General features: G+C 40.4%; 2 protein-coding genes and 1 non-coding gene across 3 annotated transcripts in view; 1 reads left to right on the top strand and 2 right to left on the bottom strand.

Moving 5' to 3' along the window:
* nek3 (NIMA related kinase 3) lies at positions 1-6,874 on the bottom strand. The gene is made up of 13 exons (XM_049576156.1): positions 6,541-6,874; positions 6,111-6,204; positions 5,925-6,022; positions 5,726-5,809; positions 5,283-5,350; positions 5,086-5,172; positions 2,805-2,859; positions 2,359-2,559; positions 1,980-2,094; positions 1,296-1,463; positions 1,056-1,187; positions 769-886; positions 1-504 (listed from the first exon to the last, which is right to left on the bottom strand). The coding sequence occupies exons 1-13, from the start codon at positions 6,655-6,657 to the stop codon at positions 438-440; spliced, it is 1,404 nt and encodes a 467-aa protein (XP_049432113.1). The 5' UTR covers positions 6,658-6,874; the 3' UTR covers positions 1-437.
* A 387-nt stretch (positions 6,875-7,261) lies between these two features.
* On the top strand, positions 7,262-7,334 carry trnak-uuu (transfer RNA lysine (anticodon UUU)). Its single transcript has one exon. It is a non-coding gene; the product is annotated as a tRNA-Lys (tRNA).
* An 11,620-nt stretch (positions 7,335-18,954) lies between these two features.
* Positions 18,955-21,041, bottom strand: part of LOC125888664 (LHFPL tetraspan subfamily member 6 protein) — a 48,416-nt gene continuing 46,329 nt past the window's right edge. Inside the window, exon 4 of the mRNA XM_049576165.1 lies at positions 18,955-19,731. Coding sequence (XP_049432122.1) covers positions 19,613-19,731 — 119 coding nt within the window. The 3' untranslated portion in view covers positions 18,955-19,612. The remainder of the gene's footprint in view (positions 19,732-21,041) is intronic.

The following is a 21,041-nucleotide window of genomic DNA, read 5'->3' as shown; positions in this document are numbered from 1 at the left end:
ACAAGCCAAACAGAAGCTTCCAGACGGTCACAGACTACTGGGAATGTTATCAGTGGTAACGTGAACAGTACACAGCAGATGTTCAAATCAAATGAGAGACAGAACACACACACATCTCAAACATCCTTGTGTAAAAAAGCTTTTATGGCAACAAGTTGAACAACATTTAATTCAGATGTCAGTGTTTTGTTGAAGTTATGTGATCAAAGTCACAAAAGTACAATACAAAAAAACTTACTGTCTCACTGTTATTGTCTGAGCTTATCTGTGTTCTGTAAACTTGAATATAACCTGCTACAAAAATTTGCACTCATTTGTAAGATCAAGACCTGGTCGTCTTCACATAAAGTGAAAACATTTTGGCAAACAATTATTGCCTTTAGTAAATGTAAACATCAGCGACAGCCTTGTGATTAAGGCTCAGAGGAAATGAGGCTTTAGTGGTCCGATAACATTTTCTCAACTTCATCCATCCAGTCACATGGAGATTCTTCCTCAAAGTCTCTGTGAGAGGACAAACAGTACAATACATTTAACCTTTGTTTTCATATTAGATGTCATACAAAAACAGTACATTCCATGCATTCAACAGGGATTCATTCAACCCTGTCTTTATACATTAATATTTGATGTGAATTTTGACGTGATTATGTTTATTTTTCCAAGTGCTATGATTTTTTTTTATAATTTACTTTACATATACTCTCTGCTTTAGACGTTCAAAAAAGTGAGTCCTCCTTGTTAACATTATAAATCATGATAACTTACGTGTCCTCATCATCAGAGCGAGGCTGCATACGCTCCTCATCTACGGTCACTTCAGGCTCAGGGCCGTCAGTGTCATCACCCCGCGGCTGGGAGAGGGGTCCCACCAGAGGGTCCTCGCCTGAAAACAGAAACAACAGGAGACTGTTTATATCGCCTACTACACTGACATATGACATTCACCTATCAGTAGTAGAATGATTCTGAAATGTAATCATAACATTCACATTAGGGTTAATTGTGTGCGACAGCAAAGTCACTCAAAATATCGTATTCAGATTTCAACAGACCTCCTGTGTGTATTATAAAGGTGCTGAAGGCTCTGTTCAGCCGGGCCTTCTCCAACAGACTCAGAAGCCTCTCAGGAGGACCTCTGTCCCATCGTCTCCTCGGCCTACTGTCCTCTGGCTCCTCTGACACACCTGGAAAAACCAGGGACCCAGCTTTTACACCCTGATACTGTACTTCATCCTCCAAACTTGAATTTTTTAAAAAATAAGGAAGAGAAAACACTGCTTATGCTGTCATACTTCCGTGCGTAGATCCGATGAGGGTCTGGTTGGTTGATGCCATGCTGTTCGATGAGATGAGGCTGGCATTGGCCAGCACCTGCAGTACAGTGTCTGATGGCTCAGCAGTCCACTGCTTTCGAGGGACCGGCTCTCTGCTCTCACAGTGAACTTCAGGTAACTCCATGCCTGAGATGAAGGTTAACTTAGAATTGTTTTGTTGTTGTTGTACTCGAGAGGATCCTAATATGAAAGGGCATTTCTATTCTGCTGACAGTGCATGCACAAAATCACAAAGAGCAAGGAGAGAATAATAAGCACACAGTATAATCAAAAACAGAGGAACATGTAAAAGAGTCAGGAACCTCTCTTGCTTCAAGCGATGTTCTAGCAGAAAGTAAGGATATTATAAAAAACTTTTATAGTTTCCTCGGCAGAAAGCAATGAGGAGGCACCTGTCATCGCTTTAACTTTTGCTTTTAGTGCTAATTCCTGCTTCCTTAACCTTTTCCAGAAAGCATTACAGAAAGACTAAGGTCCCTGTGTTTTGGGTAGGGCTGTGTTGAGGTAGTATAGGAATAGGATAAAATCATGAAACACAAAAAGATGATAGTGCTATTTCTAATTAACAACCCTATGTATGCTCCTACCAGTCTTCAGGATGTTCTTTTTCCATGATAACATTAACTTTGACTTGGACTCTACCTTCATTTGTTGATGATTTCATTAAACTCTTCTCTCCCAGAAGATGAGCCACCTTCTCTCCCTCTTCTCTATTCCATCGACCCTTACGCCTCCCCTGTTCCTGCATCTCCAGCGCCTGTAAAGGATTCAAAGCACTGCAGTAAATCAAACACATAACACGAGCTCAGTGGCCATCTGAACTAACAGCAGCTTGTCAAAGGTCAGATTCCACATAGGGTCAACACAGCTGGGGAAATTGTGTGAGAGTTTAAATTCTCATGTTGACACATTTTGTGACAATATGTCGTAGTGATGGATGAGCAGTGAGATGTCAACATGCAGGAAGTTCAACTGCAGTGAATGGCACTTTTATCAGCACAGTTAGTGACTGCGTCTGTACCTGGGAGGGTAGATGTCTACGCAGAAGCCTGGAAACCCGATGAGAGGTCAGGATGCTGTGCAGGGACGGCCTGTCTTTTGGGTTTGTCTTAAACATCTGCTTGACCAGATACTGCAGCTCGTAGGGCAGGTGATTAGGAAGGGCAGGGTACACACCCCGACACACCTTAAGAATCAGGCTCTTCCAGCTGGATGCCTGGAACTGGACAAAAGAATGAGGTGTGAGAATCTCCAGAACAACAAACCACGCCGCAAAATCTGAGCCATGAAAAATACATAACACATAATCTGCCTCAGCTGAACATAGTAGGCCTCTATCATTCCATAACAATGCTTTGTAGCATCTCACTGTGCAGTAAGTACTTTATACAATGATTCACTGACAGCAGTTGGAGAGAGGGCCCACAGTCAAACCCGAAAAACATGCAGAGGAGGGAAGGGAAGTACCGGGTGTCGCAGGGTGCAGAGCTCGTACAGAACGCAGCCCAGAGACCACACATCACTGCAGAACACATAAACACAGAGATGGTTATTCATTTACACCAGACATTCATCACGTACTGGCACAGTCAGAAAGATACAAGACTGGTTAACCCACGCATGAGTTACATAATCACTGCTGAGCTGAGAACACAGACTGTTTTGAAAACTCCTCATTGTTGGTGTGTTTATTGACACTCCGACATCCAAGACTGGATAATGGAAAGTATTGTAATCACAAGCTATGTTAATGGGAAACTCTAAGTAAACATGGGAACTGAGGAAAGATTGTGGGATTTTTCTGTAGTTAAAACGTCTGTCTGATGTTTGTTTGGCCAATAGTCTATAAAGTGTCAGATATTAGAGCAGGGGTGTCATACTCATTTTAGTTCATGAGCCACATACATATATATATATTTAATCTTTTTGTGTTAAGACATACAAGTACATTCTGTAGATGTTCATCCTGTTACAAAACAGATAATCAGCCTGAGAAGTCTTAAGAAAAACATGTGCAATTTCAACAGTATGTCTCAGTTTTTCCACATTCAGTCAGTCTGCTTCTTGCTGTCATTACATGTGCATTTATCCAGACATTTACTGATACAGATTCCTATGAACTGAAGCTGCTGATTGACAGTATTTTGCACAATGTTCAGTGTCTTTTTAGAATTATTTATTGTCATAACAGAGGACTCTATTCTGGTCAGGATGGAAACTTGCTCCTGGAACCTGGCACCTCTTAGTCTAGTCATCTAGTGGGCCGAATTGGACATTTTGGTGGGCCAGTTCTGGGCTGTGTGTTTGACACCCCTGCATTTGACAAGAGTTATGAGAACGGTTTGTGCTCATAACTATACAAAAATATTGGGTAACACTTTACTTGAAGGTATCTACATAAGGGTGACATGACACTGTCATAACTTTGACATGACACTGTCAGGAACTTGTCATGAACATTATGTACAGGTCATAAATGTTTATGACTGCTGTCATTAAGTGTCATTTGGTTTTTGTAATGACAAGTTGACATTGTTTGGGTTGTCTTGATTATGACAACATTACATTAATCAAAGTGACATTACCAGAAGGTGTCTTTGTCGTGACAAGTTGACACTAACAAAAAATGCACCTCTTTTTGTGTTGACATAATGAGTATTATTGTTATGACAAAGACATCTTCTGGTAATGTCATCCTGGTTAATGTCAAGTTGTCATTATAAGGACATCCCAAACAAATTTAATGTCAACTTGTCATGACAAAGACAACTTCTGGTAATGTCACTTTGATTAATGTAATGTTGTCATAATCAAGACAACCCAAACAATGTCACCTTGTCATTACATAAACTGAATGACTCTTAATGACAGCAGTTATAAACGTTTATGACATGTACATAATGATCATGACAGGTTCATGACCGTGTCATGTCATAGTAATGACAGTGTCATGTCACTATTATGTAGATACCTTCAAGTAAAATGTTACCAAATATTGTAAAGAAGACAAAGCACATATATTGTTTCTATATGTTCTATGTATTTGAGTAATGTGGTACATAGTGTGCATGTGCTCTGCCTCCAGTGTAATATTCAGAGTAGATATACGACAAACACTGAAATATAAAAGGGCAGTGGTGATTTTGTACGAACGTTACACAGAGTAACATACTGTATACAGACGTCTTACTTTGATTCATGTTGATCATGTGTTGTATTGATTTTTTTCCAATCATTTGTATCCTGTGTACCTTATTTCTGGTTTCTTGTTTTTTCTGAATATATAATCAGTCCAACCAAGGGTTTATGTAAATAACATTACATGCACATTCTGTATATCTTATAGAAATGAACATAGTAACAATATTGATGTGTATAGACTTCCTCAAAAGACCATTATAAGCCCACACTCTCTGCGAACGTACGTTGGCCTCTAGCATATTTTACAAATTGTATGTATTCACATATCAGTTATTTTCCTGTTCTCTGGTGTTGTTCTTCTATATTAATTGGGTATACATTCTTTGCCTTACCAGATTTATACTTAATGTATACTCACCTATCATGCAAAAAGTCATTGGAATGTATAGGAGCGTGTAGCTGCTTACTCTCCTGGGTAACCTACCCATCTACCCAGTAGTGCTCCCACGACACCACTGATCTAGAGTCATTAAGCTTTCATTTTATTTTCATTTTAACCTGTGCCATATAAAATGTAGGGACCAGCCAAACAATCACAGCAACATACCTTTTATTGTTGTATGGCTTGTTGTCCCAGATTTCTGGAGCCACATAATATGGCGTCCCGACATATGTTTGAGCGTACGCCTTTGGGCTGCAACACAATAACAAAAAAAGGTTCAATTGTAACAGCAGCAAATCAAGCACTGAGAATTGATTTTGAAAAAGGCAAACTATAAAGTGCCGCCTGCCTCTTTCCTGTACCTGTTCAGAATACACGCCGAGCCAAAGTCTCCGAGCTTGATTGTCCCATTATCTGTCAGGAAAATGTTCTGGGTAAGGAAATGAAAAGGAAGTGATGACTTAACATGAAGCAAAAATAAGAGCAGCCAGCCGTGGCAAAATGATGATATTATGCAGAAGTGGGAGATAATGTTGTGATCTTATCTCGATCAGCAATTTCATCATTGTTCATTTCACTCCACAGCGCTCACAATGATGAGATTTTATCAACATGCGCCCAACCAATAAACTAAATTATCGACTTCTAGTTCTGCTTCAGACAACAAACACACAGAAAAATCTTGTGAAAAACATTCTTCATGAGTTCATAATGTCTGGTCTATGTATCTATGTGCATTTACATAAAATAAAATCTGTTAAGATGCATAGTGAGTATAAACTATAATGTCCAGAGATTACTTCACCTTGGACTTCAGATCTCTGTGCAAAACCCGTTTATCATGGATATGGTGTGTGGCAGCACACATTTGGGCACACCACCTCAAGATCTGGAAATATAATATTTCAATGAAACAACATTCAAAAAGCAAAGCATTAAAAAATAAAAATAAATCAAATTGTTACATAAAATCAGTAGAACAGTTTTTAGAAGTGGAGGCCTACATCATCAACAGAGAACAGCGTAGTTTTCTGTAGCCGGATCTTCTGGAGCAGGTCTCCTCCACTGCAGTACTCCATCACAATACACAGGAGGTCATCAGCTGAGCAAACACAATCACACTGCATATTCCACAGCCCAAACAACAATAACTATATGTCTTGTAATAAGAGAGTTAGGATTGTGGATACCTTCAAATGCCTCCCTGAAGGCCACAATGTTAGGATGTTTCATTCTGGACAGCAGGATGGCTTCTCTCCTACAACTCTCCAATTTGGACTGATTCTATAAAAGTGCAAATACAAGCATAGATGCATTCTCCATTATGCAAAACAAACAGGCTCCACGCCTCCGTGTAGGCAACAATCCGGTAGGTTATCAGCACAGAGCAAATAACATTACCATATCCGACCCCAGGCAATAACGTTACAGTCTGAATACAAATATTCTGCAGCTGCGTAGTTTAGAGGGTGGTGCAAATCCAACATCTATTCATCTTTAATTCATACCTTATTACTAATATGAGGGATCCAGTTACACAGCCCTGTTACCTGTTCCACCACACAGGTGAGGGGGAAGCAACAGTATGCACAGAGCAACACCATCTTTGTTTGCACATACCTTTGGTAGCTGGATTTCTTTGACCACATACTCCTCTTGACTGCTTTTACACTGGACTAACAAAGCTCGACCGAAAGACCCTTCCCCGATGACTTTCTGGAGTGAGTATCTCTCCATGGAGATCCTACACAAACAACAAAGAGAAAGGATAAAAGCAACTAATCTCCCTATAACAGTCTGGGCCTGTGGAGGCGAGAAGACTTCCTTGTTCTGGTCGTCAGTGCTCACATTAATACATTTACAACATGTAATAAAAGACTAATGCACAAACACTACCCGGGCTCGTGCTGTTTGTTTGCCCACTACTTCCGTATTATTGTATGACGTAGCGCGAGAGTCACCTGTACTACGCGGCGTGGCCGCTAGATAGCGGTAGATTATAATCTCTAAATCAGATTGAGCCTCGTAGAAGGTTACGTGACGGCCATTATAATGTTGTAATAATTTATCCGAGTAGTCTGCTGGTTTTAAATTAGGGTAAACTGTTTTTCAAATGCTTACATAATGCATTTTAATGTTCACGCTTTTATTACTAACGTGTTTTCGGTCAGTTACGTATTGGTATTGTCTGTATTGTTGGCTCTGTTCATGGTGTTCCTGCTTTTTTCTACGATGTTTGCTGTTCTTCGTCGACTAAAGGATCCAAAAAACTAAAGTATGACTGTGGTACGAAACACACGGAAGGAAATTCTTAAAGATGTTACGTCAAAACTCTGACAGAGCCCGGATAGCTCAGTCGGTAGAGCATCAGACTTTTAATCTGAGGGTCCAGGGTTCAAGTCCCTGTTCGGGCGGACAAACTTTTGAAACACTTGAGGGCGATGCGGGTGTAATGTGACTTGGTATAGCTCGTAGGCACACACACATAGGCAAAGCTGATCGAGCAATCAAGTGGGTAGAAGTGATGAAAGCCTATCCAACACAAGACCGTACATATCCATAGAATGTGAAAAGTAGCATTGTGAGAAAATGCTGTGCACAGTATCACAGTGCTGCCATAATGTAAAACTGGCAACATAAATAAATAAATAAATAAATAAAAATGCCGACTCGACATTCACTTTGACAAATTTCACAGTTTAAGCAACTTTCAACAATCTGCTAATAGATTTCTATATCACACAGCAATGAGTGGAGACCACCAAAACACACGCAATGCATAGTAAATGGTCAGCAAAAATGTAAAGTCTAAGTCGGAAACACACTGGTATGGCCCTTTAATATTCAGCAGAATTCCCCTAACATCTTGTGCAGCATAAACTAAGTGCTTTATGGCCAAATGATTGCATAGCGGCTCCAAATGTGTAATGTTTGCCTCATTACCTCCTGTGTTTTGCTCTCTGGCAGTGCTCTGGTCCCATCAGCCAATAATCTTGCACAGGAGGAAAATAACAGCAATAATGAGGTAAATATTGGGCATGGTGCAACAGTTTGTCTACAGCTCCAGGATTATGCTGCACAAGCTGTTTGGGGAAATGTGATGGACTTTTTTGCTTTTCTTGGAGCTGAAAAAGATCCATCCATTATCTATAACTGCTAAAGGGTCGCGAGGGGTTGCAGCCGATCCCAGCTGACATTGGGCGAGAGTCGGGCAGCTCGCCAGTCAATCACAGGGTTGATACATAGAGAGAGACAGACAACTATTCGCGGCAATTTAGAGCTGCCAGTTAACCTACCCTGCATATCACTGGATTGTAAAAGAAAGCTGAAGGACCTGGTAAAACCAACGCTGAGATGAGGAGAGCATGCAAACTCCACCCAGAAAGTAAAGGCATGTTCTGTGTCTCACATCCATTGTATCTAAACTATAACACCACTTTTTAAATAACCAATAATCTTCTGTGAAATGCAATAAGACACTGCTTGTATACCTGGCTAGAGAACAATACTGTCAGGCTGTTTATTTCTGCTCTGCTCAGATCATAAGTGAGGACCTTTCACATGGCCAACCCTCTGATGATTCATTACTGCTTATTAAAGATGGAAACCAAAGTAAGTAAGCTGTGCAAGTGTGTGTGTGTGTGTGTGTGTGTGTGTATGTGAGAGAGAGAGAGAGAGAGAGAGAGGGAGAGAGAGAGAGTGCTTTTACCACAAATTTGAAAAATATTTAATTTGTGAGGTGATACCTGTGAGATTAAGATTGTGTTTCTCCAGTAACAGGCATTATCTCTGTGGCTGTTTGTGGTGCTGAGAGAGCATTAAAATGCAAAATCATAACATATGGTGTTTGTCAGACGCCGTGACACGTCTCTTCTAGTTTGTGCTGACAGATGACTGACATGAAGCAGCTGTGGGGCGATAAAAATTAAAACTGAATGACATTAAGAACCTCTAGTGTAAAGGTTTCTCAATCCTGGGGTTTAGGCCCCCATGTGAGCCTCCTTACGTGCAGACTTATTGATATTTGTTTGATTTAAGCCATTTAGATATTATCACTTGTATATAATACATCCAGCATTAATATTCTTGAAAGAGAATATATTAGTATGCATTATTCACAGGGCAGCTTGATAACACTCAAACTCCTGCAGCCATGGCAAGTTTGGGACCGGAAAAATGAGTCAGGGGCCAAAAAGGGCAGATAAACCCTGCAGGAATGACTTTCTGTCATGTAAAAATGTTTTCAGAGAAAGCTGGCATAAAATCTGTCATTTCAAGTTTCAGTTTCATTTTTATGTTTGAGGTTATCTGTGAAATACACCTCTTCTAGCATTAAAAAAGTCTTGATGTCTTGCCAATCTAATTTTTAAGAGAATCTTAAATTATATTGAAAGCCATCAAATGGACCTTCACAGGGACAGTTGGATATCCTCTGCATGAAAAGGTGCATACTTAAGTCCATCAGAGGCCCATTAAAAACCAGAGAACGTCATAATATTTAGTGGTTAAACATTTAAAAAGAAATATGTAGGATACTGTTCCAGTATACTGTTACAATGTCTCGTTGCCCGGCTGACACATCATAGTGTATAAGGCAAATTAAGACGGCAGTGTTAAATGTTAAAATGTATGCCCTGTGAGAAATTAGATAATGAAAACAGGAAATTAAAAAGAGTAAGAATTTATGTTCAGAGTTGAAATATTAAATCAGCTCATAGAGGAAACATTAAAGATGTAGCCTGGTTCCAAACCACTGGATCTTTAAATTGTTCAGCGAGTCAAATAGAACCATTGAATGAACTGAAACTAAATGGCACTTCAGTTTGATTATCAGGCTATTACAGATGGACATCACAGAAACAAAACTATAATCTGTTGTGCCGTGTCAGTGAAGCTGCTTTGTGGATGGTGAAGATCACTTTGTGGGACCATCCAATGTTTATCTAAACTTTAAGGTCCATTTGAGCATTACATATTAGAGGGTTTATCACCATCCTTAACCTGAGAGTATATGTTGATCCCCAGATAATTATCATGGATACTGTCACCTTGTCCCTCTTTTTCAGATCACTGTCTTCAGTGCTGTTTATCGGTTTATCCTTCACAGACTGGGGCTGCATCAGGCTGCCCTTTCTCCCCCCCCTTTTTTTTTCTTTAGAGACAACGATTACAGTTTATTAATACAAATTATGTGCTCACAAATCCAATGACATCGCGATACTAGATGTTAGTGGGTTGACACTTCTACAGCAGTTCCAAAGTGTTTAAAAGCACAGACAGGAAGTAGGAAAAGTGCTAACAATATGGTTATCAGTTTTCTAATAATGTTCTAGTTAAACAGCTTTAATCCCTCCTGCAATGCATCAAAGTCTGGACGTGTGTGTGGTTGGATATTAGACTACTCTTCAAGAAGGAAAGCCTCTGATTATTTGAGGGATGACGAGGTGAAATGTAATATGTACTGCCTCTCTAAAAGTTTAGACATAAGAATGTAAGAATAAGTATAAGGTGAACAAATCCTAAGTAAAGACAGGATCATTTCTGACAATGTGTACAAGAGTTACAGCGTTCACTGTGATAAAAAATTATATGCTGGTATGTACCACAATACCTAAAGTATTTTCTGTGTTTATGTGATGTTTTTGTCAGGCATACTATTCCAGTACTCAGAGGAGTCTGAGGTATTTTGATACATTTACCACAGGACTGTACCACGTGCAGAACATGTGCCAAATTACCGCAGAACCTGTGCTACATTCCTGTGGCAGATGTCTCAAAATACACAAAGTGCAGAAACACCAAAGCAAAATGTCACAAAATGTACCAGAAAGTTGCCTCAAAAACCTGGGGTACCAAATGGTATTTTACCACTGGAAATTTTTGACACATTGTGTTGGTCTCCACTTGGTCTGGAGTAAAAAGAAAATCTATTTCTTTAAATGCTTGAACTCCTTTCACCAGCTTGTTAACTTTGTTATTTAGTGTTGATCAGGTAGCGTGCAGTGGGTGTATCAGAGCTTGTTTGCAGAGTTAGTAGATAATTCTCTGTGAGTTTCTCATTATGAGCAATCTTTCCAGCATTGCACATTTGATTCATTGTTATTCTGGAACACATTGTGGCTTTAAACTCTTCAATTACAAATACAAATTATGTTGCGGAGTGATCATCATCTGCAGTGCAACAAAGGCTAACTTACTCTGTGATGGGCTGTCTTACTTAAATAAGTAGATAGAATTTCTTAATCTCAATATCAGTCGGCTCCAAGTAACTTGACAATAACAGCAGTTTAAAGTTAGGTCTATAGTTACTGAGGATTAAAGGTTCAAGGCCTAATTCTTTAATAGGAGCTGAACTACTGTTTGCTTAGATAAACACTAGTGGCCGTAGAGCTGTTTATGACTGATAAAATGCTGGGATTAACTTTATCAAAGACCTCCTGGAAGAGCTCAGGTGGGACAACTTTTTGGGGACAGGTGATGTTCTTCATATGATAACACCTCTCTAAAAACATGACAGGGAAATAAGTTTAAAACGGCATTAAAACAGCAGCAGATTTGGAATCCATTGCTCACAAGCCTTTGGTGAAGGATAAAAGAATCAGCATGTTTCTCCTGGGAGGATTCTGTACGACAGAGGGCTGATAGCAGAGTTGATTACGCTGAACAGTACCTCAGTGTTTTGACAATTATTAGATAGGGTCACAGAGAATGCTGCTCTTGCATCTTCTCTGCATATATCTCACACTACAGTAGGTCTTCCATAGGGTCTAGAAATATTTGCTCTCTGTTGTCTGCTATGTTCAGTCTCTATAGGGGTTTGTGTATCCTGAGTAAAGAAGAGGCTGTGAAGCTGGATTTTCTTTAACTTTAAATGGTGCAACAGAACTTCATTCAGGGACTCCATTCGGCACTGAATGGAAACTGTGCCATTGCTTCGAGCTTTGATGAGCTCACAGTGTTTTTTTCTTTTTGAGGCTGTGCCCAGAGGTATGATTTCAGTTCTCTGAAAATTTCTGGAGCATTACTTTTGGTCTTTAGGAAGTATAATGTTGTTGTAGCCAGGTCTCACCCAGGCTTGGAAATAATGCTGCTGCCTGAGCTTGAACTTTAACTGAAGTAGCTTGAAAGGCGATGCCAACCTGCATCCTACAGGTTTTCATTGATGCGAGCTGCACACAGGGAAGACATCTGTGGGAGGATACCAAAGCTTTTTCACCCCCGCTTCTTTCCTCCCATCCCTCAGTGCCACTCTTACTAGGAAATGAGGAGGAGGGTGGAGGGCATTCGGGATTTGGATATTTACTGCTTCTCTATCATGAAAAATTGACATCTTTTATTGATGAAGTGGTCCAGACATATAGCCCATAGGCTTCTTTTATTACTGGTGTATGAGAGGGTAGATCAGGTTTGCTTTTCTTTTTTAGTCATTAGAAAACAGCTACCAAGACATTTAATTGTGTGCAACACGAGTCACAAAACTAGAGGAGAACACAGAAGTAATCTTCTGCCCTTTGTGCTTTTGCCTATCAGTGAGGAGATATTTTACTGCATGCAGATGACTCATAACTGTGTGCTACATCCTCAAATGTCTGCTAATTTTTCCTATCTTTGAATATGACATTTTACTTTGAAGGCTTTGCACACCCATGTTAAACCTACAAAGATGACTGTAATAACTGTGGCTGATTAGACGTCCTCACAGGTCTGCATGAGCATGACTGACATCTCTCAGACTCTTTCATTCATTCATTCATCTTCTAACCGCTTCATCCTCTTGAGGGTCGCGGGGGGGGGCCTATCCCAGCTACATCGGGCGAGAGGCAGGGTACACCCTGGACAGGTCGCCAGACTATCGCAGGGTTGACACATAGAGACAGACAACCATTCACGCTCACATTCACACCTATGGACAATTTAGAGTCACCAATTAACCTAGTCCCCAACCTGCATGTCTTTGGACTGTGGGAGGAAGCCGGAGTGCCCGGAGAGAACCCACGCTGACACGGGGAGAACATGCAAACTCCACACAGAAGGGCTCCCACGCCCGGGATAGAACTGGCAACCCTCTTGCTGTGAGGCGAGAGTGATAACCACCACACCACCATGCCGCCTCTCTCAGACTCTTTTGTAAGCTTTATTGTGCATGCTTGAGTGGAACAAACTGTCTGTTTTTTACAGAAGATATTTTGACATTTTGCACTACGAAAAGCACAGGTGCAAATAATGAAAAATGAACGACAGCTGCATTCCATTTGGTTTCAGGGTCCTGGTACTGTGCATGCTGACTACCTGTCACAATAGCCCTTTCTACACAGAAATCTTGCTATGGAGCTAATAAAAAGTCCCTTCTCTAAGCCTCCTTTGCATTTTTGCACAGAGCCAAACAACAATGGCATGACTCTGCTCCAGTGTGTGATTATACACTCCATCGCAGCTTTGCAGAATCAAAAGAGACATGACGGGTGTGACATGTGACACATCAGCGTCAGCCTCTCATGTGGCATAATATACATGTTAGCAGCGCTTTCTAAACAACAACAATCAGTAACAATCATTTACCATCCCTATTATATGGCAGCTGATCTCATCCCCTGCTTGGAGAGGAAGGTGCTCCTGGACTTCATTGTTTTCACATTTTGCAGACATTTATGCTTCTTTGAGTTAGCCACTAATTGCTAACAGCTACTATTTAAATCTTCCATGGTGGGTCGCATGCACAGCACATTGTCAAAACACAACACCTATGCTGCCCATGATCATGTCCCACTGACTATCCTGTCTATATAGACACTGTTTCAGTGCCGTTACTATCTCCCGTGGCAGATAAAAGGCGAGACCACTTTGTCCCCCCATTCCATGATTGTAGCCTACATACAGAAAGGAGTAACAGTGCCTGTGCCAGTTGCACTTGAACAGCAAAGACTACAGCCCACATCCTACTAGCAGGTATGTTCTGTGCCTATGTGAGAGGAAGTAACTCTCTGTACCAGCAGGCAGCAGTGGTCTGTATTTGACATTCAAAAAGGAAAACAAAAGACCAACAGGATGGAATCAAGACAGCAGTTAGCCAGTTAGCACATTAACAACACAACCTGATGTTGAAAGGATATTTACCGTGAGCTACCAAACAAGAATACAAACAGTTACGAACCGTTTCTCCCAAAGAGCTTAATGGCTATAAAAAACTATCTTACCTCGTATAATAAGTTTGTTTTGATCTCACACCTCCTGACTTTAGTTGTTGTTTTGCTTTCCTTACTTCTGTGTCTCTTCTTGTGCACTGACTGATGGGCTCCGCAGTCTCCAATGTCGATACACAAGCTGAATCAGCTAAAAAAAGCCCACAAGGGCCACCAGGGCCGACTAGTGCCAATGATGTGAGACACACTGTAAGAACTAGGGCGGGAGACGCTGACCGATGGCCCAGCATTGACTGACATCTGATTGTCACCTTAGTGTGTCAAGGCCCTTACTGGGACAATTAAACAAAACTGAGCCCTAGTTAATATTACTATCATCACCTATGCTTTTCCTGCTTTGACAAATCAAAATGACTGCCATTAGCCAGTTCTGGAGCCCAGTGTCCTCATGTCATTTCAAGCAGAGTAACTTTTCTGAACCTAAACAGGGGTGCAATCACCCAGAATTGAAAACACCTGTGTGCATGGCCTTTAAAAGGTAAACAGTGGCACTATTAATATTGAGGAGACTGACATTTTGTCTTATTAAAATAGACCCTCCCAGTATGGGGATTACCTTTCCTGAGTTCAAACAAACTGCTAATTTAGAAACCCTGCTAACCGCAGCCGCTCTGTATCCCTATAGGTGAACCAGTGAACCCTGAGCTGTAATCCGTATATCCCTTTCTGTGAGCTCTGAGTAACAGCCTCTGATCCTCTGTGCTGATGCAGTTTGTCTGGTTTTTGTTATCATGAATTCCCTTTATTTCCCTGACCATATAAACATGATAATTGACAAATACCACTAATTGGCAGTTCCTTTAAGTACAGTGGGGACTTGTAGAGCACAGTAGGAAACAAAGAACAGAATGTGTGGGTGGAGTTTTATTTTAAATCAATACGATTGAGTGACTTCAAAGATTTTGGCCTAAACCACCCCACTGTCTGGACACATGATTGTTTGCATTCTAGTTAATGTGAAACACCTGTGTAACTGTCTTTGTGCTGCAGATACTTTAGTACACATAGTTCTTTATAGGTATTTACTCCACTGAGAGTAAATTCACTTTACATAACAACATAACTGCTGCTGAGGGTGACGAGGGTGACAGACCACATTTTTGGTATGTGATTGCAGTCACATCTCACTATCTTGCTATCCTGCAGCACTATCAATTATGCAATATCTTTATGGAGATTGGTGTTATAGTAGCACAAAACCTTTTTTAAGCAGAGTTGCTCTTAAGGGCAGTAATTATCTCGCTGGGGTACTGTGGGGGAAAGAAATTAATTAGAAAGAATTAATTGATGTGAAAGTATCTAACTGGCTGCCAAGGTTGAACTCTCTAAAGGTGATTCAGTGCGTTCTGGCTTAAATAATTCCTGCTCCAACTATATTTAAAAAGACGCTGCACAATTTAGGTGTTATCAGCTGACGCCATACGACGGTGTTGCCTGTAACTTCAGCAGCATTCACTTAGTGGCATGATTGTCTTTGCTGATTTCTCCTTAAGTTTTCTTCCTCTTGTGGCTTTTTCTTTCAAGGTTAAAGAAAATTAATTAGGAAGTTAAAAAAAAAAAAAAGATGATTTTTATGTTGGGTACTTTTTGGATCCAGCTTCTAATTTGCTAACCTGTGTGACATAGCCTGATTGTAGCTGATCCTACTGGTCTATCAAAATCATACATTTTATGGCCATGAATCAAAAAAATGTAATTTTGAGAAGCCTATTTTGTGTTTTTGACTATGGAATTCAAGTTTTGCCCAATTTGCATTTGTTTCTTAACCAAGATGTATCATTTTTGTGTCAAATGCTCAAAGCCTTTGGCTTTGAAGAGCCTGTTTATACCTAGTATTAACCCTGCAATCCATTGCAAGTTGGAAGTTGATAAGTCAGAGTGGGTATTTGCGACATCCAGTCTATGTGAGTCCCAGCTTCTGCTTAGGAAACCATAGACGCCCACCATAAACTTATGTTTGTATGTCAGTTCTCTGAGCTTCAGAGGCATGTTCAGAGGACTTACATCAATTACCAAAGTGTCATTAGCCAAGAGAAATGACAAAAAAAAAAGATAAACCGTCTTGCTCATCTTTGCTCATTACGTACAACAGCTCAAAATTGTATAAATGGGTGCTGGACAAAATAATCTGAATAACAGCCAATGGCTTGAAGATGTAGAACATATTTGCATTGTTTTTTGCTGCTACAGCACATTTCACTACACAAACACTACATAAAACACTACACAAAGTAAAAATTGAAGAGAAAGTCATTCTGCTCAGTTCACTGTGTGTTCAGACATGTTGCTGTGAAAGGTTTGCCTGGGCCTGGTGGATCGTGCAGTTTCCGACTTTTCGCCAACCTCATCATAAAATGGTCAACTTATAGAGCATTAGTGCTCTGTCACCAAAAAATGCCACCAAGTCCTGCGTTGATGACAATCTGTGTGATCCAATACGGATACTACTATACTATATAGTATACCAGAAAAGATTTAGTGTGTCCCAATACATAGTATGTTAAATGCAGTACGCCAAAAATATCTGGATGTTCTTCTACATCAGCTCTGATTTTGCAGTATGCAAGCCAGCATGCCCTTCTGGCTATTCTGACCCATAATCCTCTGCACAGTCAACAATATGTCACATTGACTGAGCTGCAAACAGCTGACAGCTTGACAGGTCATTGACAGCTCATTGACAGCTGTCAGAAGTCACAAAGACGGATGACAGCTCATTCAAGTAAGTGATGACCAGTCGAATAGTAATAATAGTATTATCGATTGTTTAAGTGAACAAAATAATCATAAATATCACAATCAACAATAGGAAATAACTATTAAAACAACGACAGAGAACCGCAGATGTAATTTCACTGTTGGAGATATATGTTAGAATCTACAATCCATGCAGTTATAACTGTAAAGTTTATATACATACATTACAAAGTAACAACAGCAGAGCTCTCCGGGTTGATCTCTGTCTCTGGTGAACTCAGTTAGTTGTGTTTGTTTTCATCTCCAAGGTCCAAGGTGGATTCATAAGTGAGAGGGTCAAAGGTCAGAGAAAGTAGTGTGTCGCGACTGTGTGCATACTGCATGCTACAGTACGTATTTTTAAGGGCAGCTGCAGTGCCTACTAAAGGTAAAAAGAAAAAGTATGTGTCTCAGAACGCACCCATAGTCCTTGTTGGGGACCCATCCGGAAACATCAGCTTTTACACTACAAATGATGTATGGTGAAATGCAACACAGACCACCTTGGCCAGTGGTAAAAGTGATTGCATCAATCTTAGTGATTGTTTACACTTGAATTTAGCTGTGTCCACTTGTGATTGGATCACCCAAGACACATGTATAAACAAGGTCAAAAAGGTGCTCTTAAAGGTCCAGTTCTCCCAAATGAACAGGCAGATAGCTTTGGTTTTATTTGTAATGTGTTTGACATATTGGTCAGAGATTTCTGCTTTTACCCCTATACAGTGGTGGGAAGTATAAATCAGTGTGTGGTCCTCAAAGTATTAAAATGTGCTTACAGGGGTGTTGGTGGCTTAGTGGTAGAGCAGGCGCCCCGTGTACAAGGCTGTTGCCGCGGCGGCCCAGGTTCGAATCCAGCCTGTGACCCTTTGCTGCATGTCACTCCCTCTGTCTCTCCCCCTTTCACACTTGTCTATCCTATCAATTAAAGGCTGAAAAATATCTTTAAAAAAAAAAAAGTGCTTACAGCGAACAGCACTTTTGGTCATCTTAAATTCACATCAGTTACAGTAGTTGTAATATCCTCCCTTTTACTCGGCAGCTGATGAGAGCAGCTGTACTTTCCCGCTTACCACACATTTTGCATGTTTTAAGACAACTGGCCGCCTACGAGTAACAAGCCCTGAGATTGCATCGTACACCCTGTCAGTCTGAGGTACGGGTACTGATATAAAGGAGGGAACGCTCTAACTTGACCCCAATGTGTCAGCCTCTGCTGATGAGGCATCTGGCTGACACTCTGTAACAATCGTTGGTGATATCAGTCAGCACGGCAGATCAGAGAGAGAGCAGAATGCAGAGGAGCCATGCTAACATATTAAACAGAGCAAGTACTGAGAGAGAGATTTCTCAAGTGAGGATGGAGAGGAGGGGGTGGGCGTCAGGGTGGGGTGGCGGGTGGAGGGTGGGGGTGTTGCAATCATCTGGGGGATGCCGAGCATTGTGAGAAAATGGGCATGCTAATGAGGGCCAAATACTTGGAGAACAGCTGCATTGTAAATGAGCTGACTTTGTACACTTGAGCTTGGTTGAATCCCTGAAGTGTTGTTTGTTAATCAAAGGAGTAAAAACGGAGAGGAACAAATGACTAAAAATAGTAGCTGAAAAGCTGGGTGCAGCTCACGCCTCCGATGGCACACATACAGCTGTGGTAATTGCTGGGAAAAGGTTACCATTGTTGTTATTCACACTGTGAAGGCAGGTTGAAGAACTATGAGACACCCCTTGACATTAAGCTGATGAATGCACGGCTACTTTGCGTCCCAGGGTATGATTGCATCTCAGGCTTTGTCTGGAAGACTTGGACACTTTGAAGTTGAGTAACCTGATCAAGAGGCAAATAATCTGACTTAACTAGAGGTCATGGGAATTACCTCATCAATAATAGGGAAAAGTTACATTCACAGCACTGCTCATCCTTATCCTTTTTATCGATTGTGGGGGGAAAGGACTCCCACATGTAGTGAACACTACCAAGATTAAGAGGTCATGGGAAAAGCTTTTTAGGAATGTGAAAGGAAGCCTGTTCAGGTTACCTTGGGCATATTCTTCGACTGAAATAACACTTTAAATCCAGAATTTCAATAAACATTTATTTACAAAAAGAAAATAATGACAAAGAATACTTTGAAGAGTGAATACAAAACATGTGCTAATATGATAAAATACATTATCATACACAACGTATATTTTATGAATGTGTTAAATAAACTATGCTTACATTTTTTGGGGGGGATCTGAAAAGGCTGAGTTGAGGAAGCAGGCAGCCAGTGTTGGATTGCTTATAGGGATTATTGCATTTCAGTTTGTGTTTAAGGCAAAGATGAGGCATGAAGAGGAGACAGAAACACTTCACATAACAATGAAGCAATATTACTTTTCTCTTCATCACAGGGCACACTATCACATAAACATCAATGACTGAAGAGGAGGAAGACAAAAAAACAGAGAATACTCTTTTCATTAAAGAAATGTAACAATTTTACAAACAGGATTGGTCCGTACATTTTTCATTTAAGAACAGCTTGTAAGAGAAGAACCAGTTTTCAAAGCCATGTATGTGTGTGTTGCATTATGAAACGGTCCCTGCAGTTGTCAGATGAGTTGTGTCCCATGATGTCCAGAGCACCACAACGACTTGTTGTCTTTGGTGCCTGATGTGCTGTACCGGCGTGAGTCCACAGAGTCAGAGTCCTCTTCCTTATCGTCGTACCGCCTGAGGTCTCTGCCTGTCCCCCGTCTCTCTGATGCTCCCTTCAGTACGGGTACTGCTTCTGCTTCTTCCCCGCAAAACAAGACAGCCAGGTGCACAGCAGCATGGCGGCAGCTGCCCCTGCCCCTGTGCAGTAATACGCCCAGCCGATCTGGCAAGAACCTGCAAAGGAGAACAGAGGAATCAGGATGGTATCTTTTCACCCTTTATTTTATCTGTCTGTTTGTCAGTTGGCAGGATATCTCCAAAAACCCATGAACGGATTTCAGTCAAATTTGGAGAGATAAGCCTTTGGCCAGGGAACAAGTGATTCGATATTGGTTTAACTAGAATGTATGAGCGTTAGAAGAGACCCGCACTCTGTTTACTCTGCATTTACGGAGCCTTTAAGGAATGCTGCTCATTAATCTCACATTACTTCTAAAATAAAGGAAGGAAACTTCTGTACAAGAGCTCAAGTTTGTTTACTGCATAAAGATAAATAAACTGCAGGAGGATTAAAAACTGTCTCTATTCTAGTCATGCACTGCAACGTTAATAATTAAGGGATTAGAGACATTTTAGTTTTAACAGAGCTTTTACTCGACATTCTTCTTGCGGTTTCTGATATAGTGGGTCTGGGCAATTAATCAAATTTTATTTTGAATTATGATTTTGGCTTCCAATGATAATGAACACATTATAATGGAGATACGATTATTGTGCCGCATTCTGTTTAGCAATGAAGCTCTCTTTTGTAATGCTGTCATTTTGTTATAAATGCAGCACACGCCTTTCCTATACAGTGGTGCACTCAGTGTTGCCAACTTGGTGATTCTCTCGCTAGATTTAGTGACTTTACAAACCCTCTTAGTAACGAAAATCCACTATTAAAAAGACAACTTTCTTTAAGTACAGTAAATGCATGATGTTTTCAAAGTCAATGAGTATTTGCGTTAAATAATCGTGATCTCATTACTGACCACAGTTATAACGATTATGATTTATGCCATAATTAAGCAGCCCTACAATACAGATTATATATTATGTTATAATAACTATGTTTTATTGCTTGTCATTTCTATATCTCTACCTTTATTGTCCTATGTACCCATAGAGCCCATCAGAAAGAGTTAACAACTCTTATTGGATAATGAGCAGTCGCCGTAAGAAAGTTCTTAGTTGTTTCCAAGATTTTAGCTGTACATTGCAGTATTAAAGAACACATTTAATTTGGAAACTTGAGTGCTAGCTGTAACAGTATGTTAACTATTTAGTTTTCATCAAGGTTTGCATCTTCTTATTGTATGTGTGCTGCGTAAAATGAACAATAATGGAGTCAGGATTATGAAGGCCACAGTCTACTGCTAACACACCTTTTTTGTCAGTGGCAGAAATTTAGAATATCTAATGTATTTTCTGTATGTCGTACCCAAAGAATACTACACAATACCCCTATTCTTGCCTTAGATCCGACATTGACGTGTTAATGT

This window comes from Epinephelus fuscoguttatus, linkage group LG5 (genome assembly GCF_011397635.1).
Source record: "Epinephelus fuscoguttatus linkage group LG5, E.fuscoguttatus.final_Chr_v1".
NCBI classification, from domain to species: Eukaryota; Metazoa; Chordata; class Actinopteri; order Perciformes; family Serranidae; genus Epinephelus; species Epinephelus fuscoguttatus.
The sequence above is the reverse complement of the archived record's forward strand: the minus strand, read 5'-3'. Positions and strand labels throughout refer to the sequence as shown.

Bases quoted from the DNA above. Each gene is read 5' to 3' on its own strand.
- nek3 (XM_049576156.1), bottom strand. From the start codon at position 6,657: ATGGAGAGATACTCACTCCAGAAAGTCATCGGGGAAGGGTCTTTCGGT. The intron at 5,810-5,924 runs GTAGGCCTCCAC...TTATATTTCCAG, and splicing joins CGCTGTTCTCTGTTGATGAT to ATCTTGAGGTGGTGTGCCCA. The intron at 5,351-5,725 runs GTGAAGTAATCT...TTCCTTACCCAG, and splicing joins ACAGAGATCTGAAGTCCAAG to AACATTTTCCTGACAGATAA.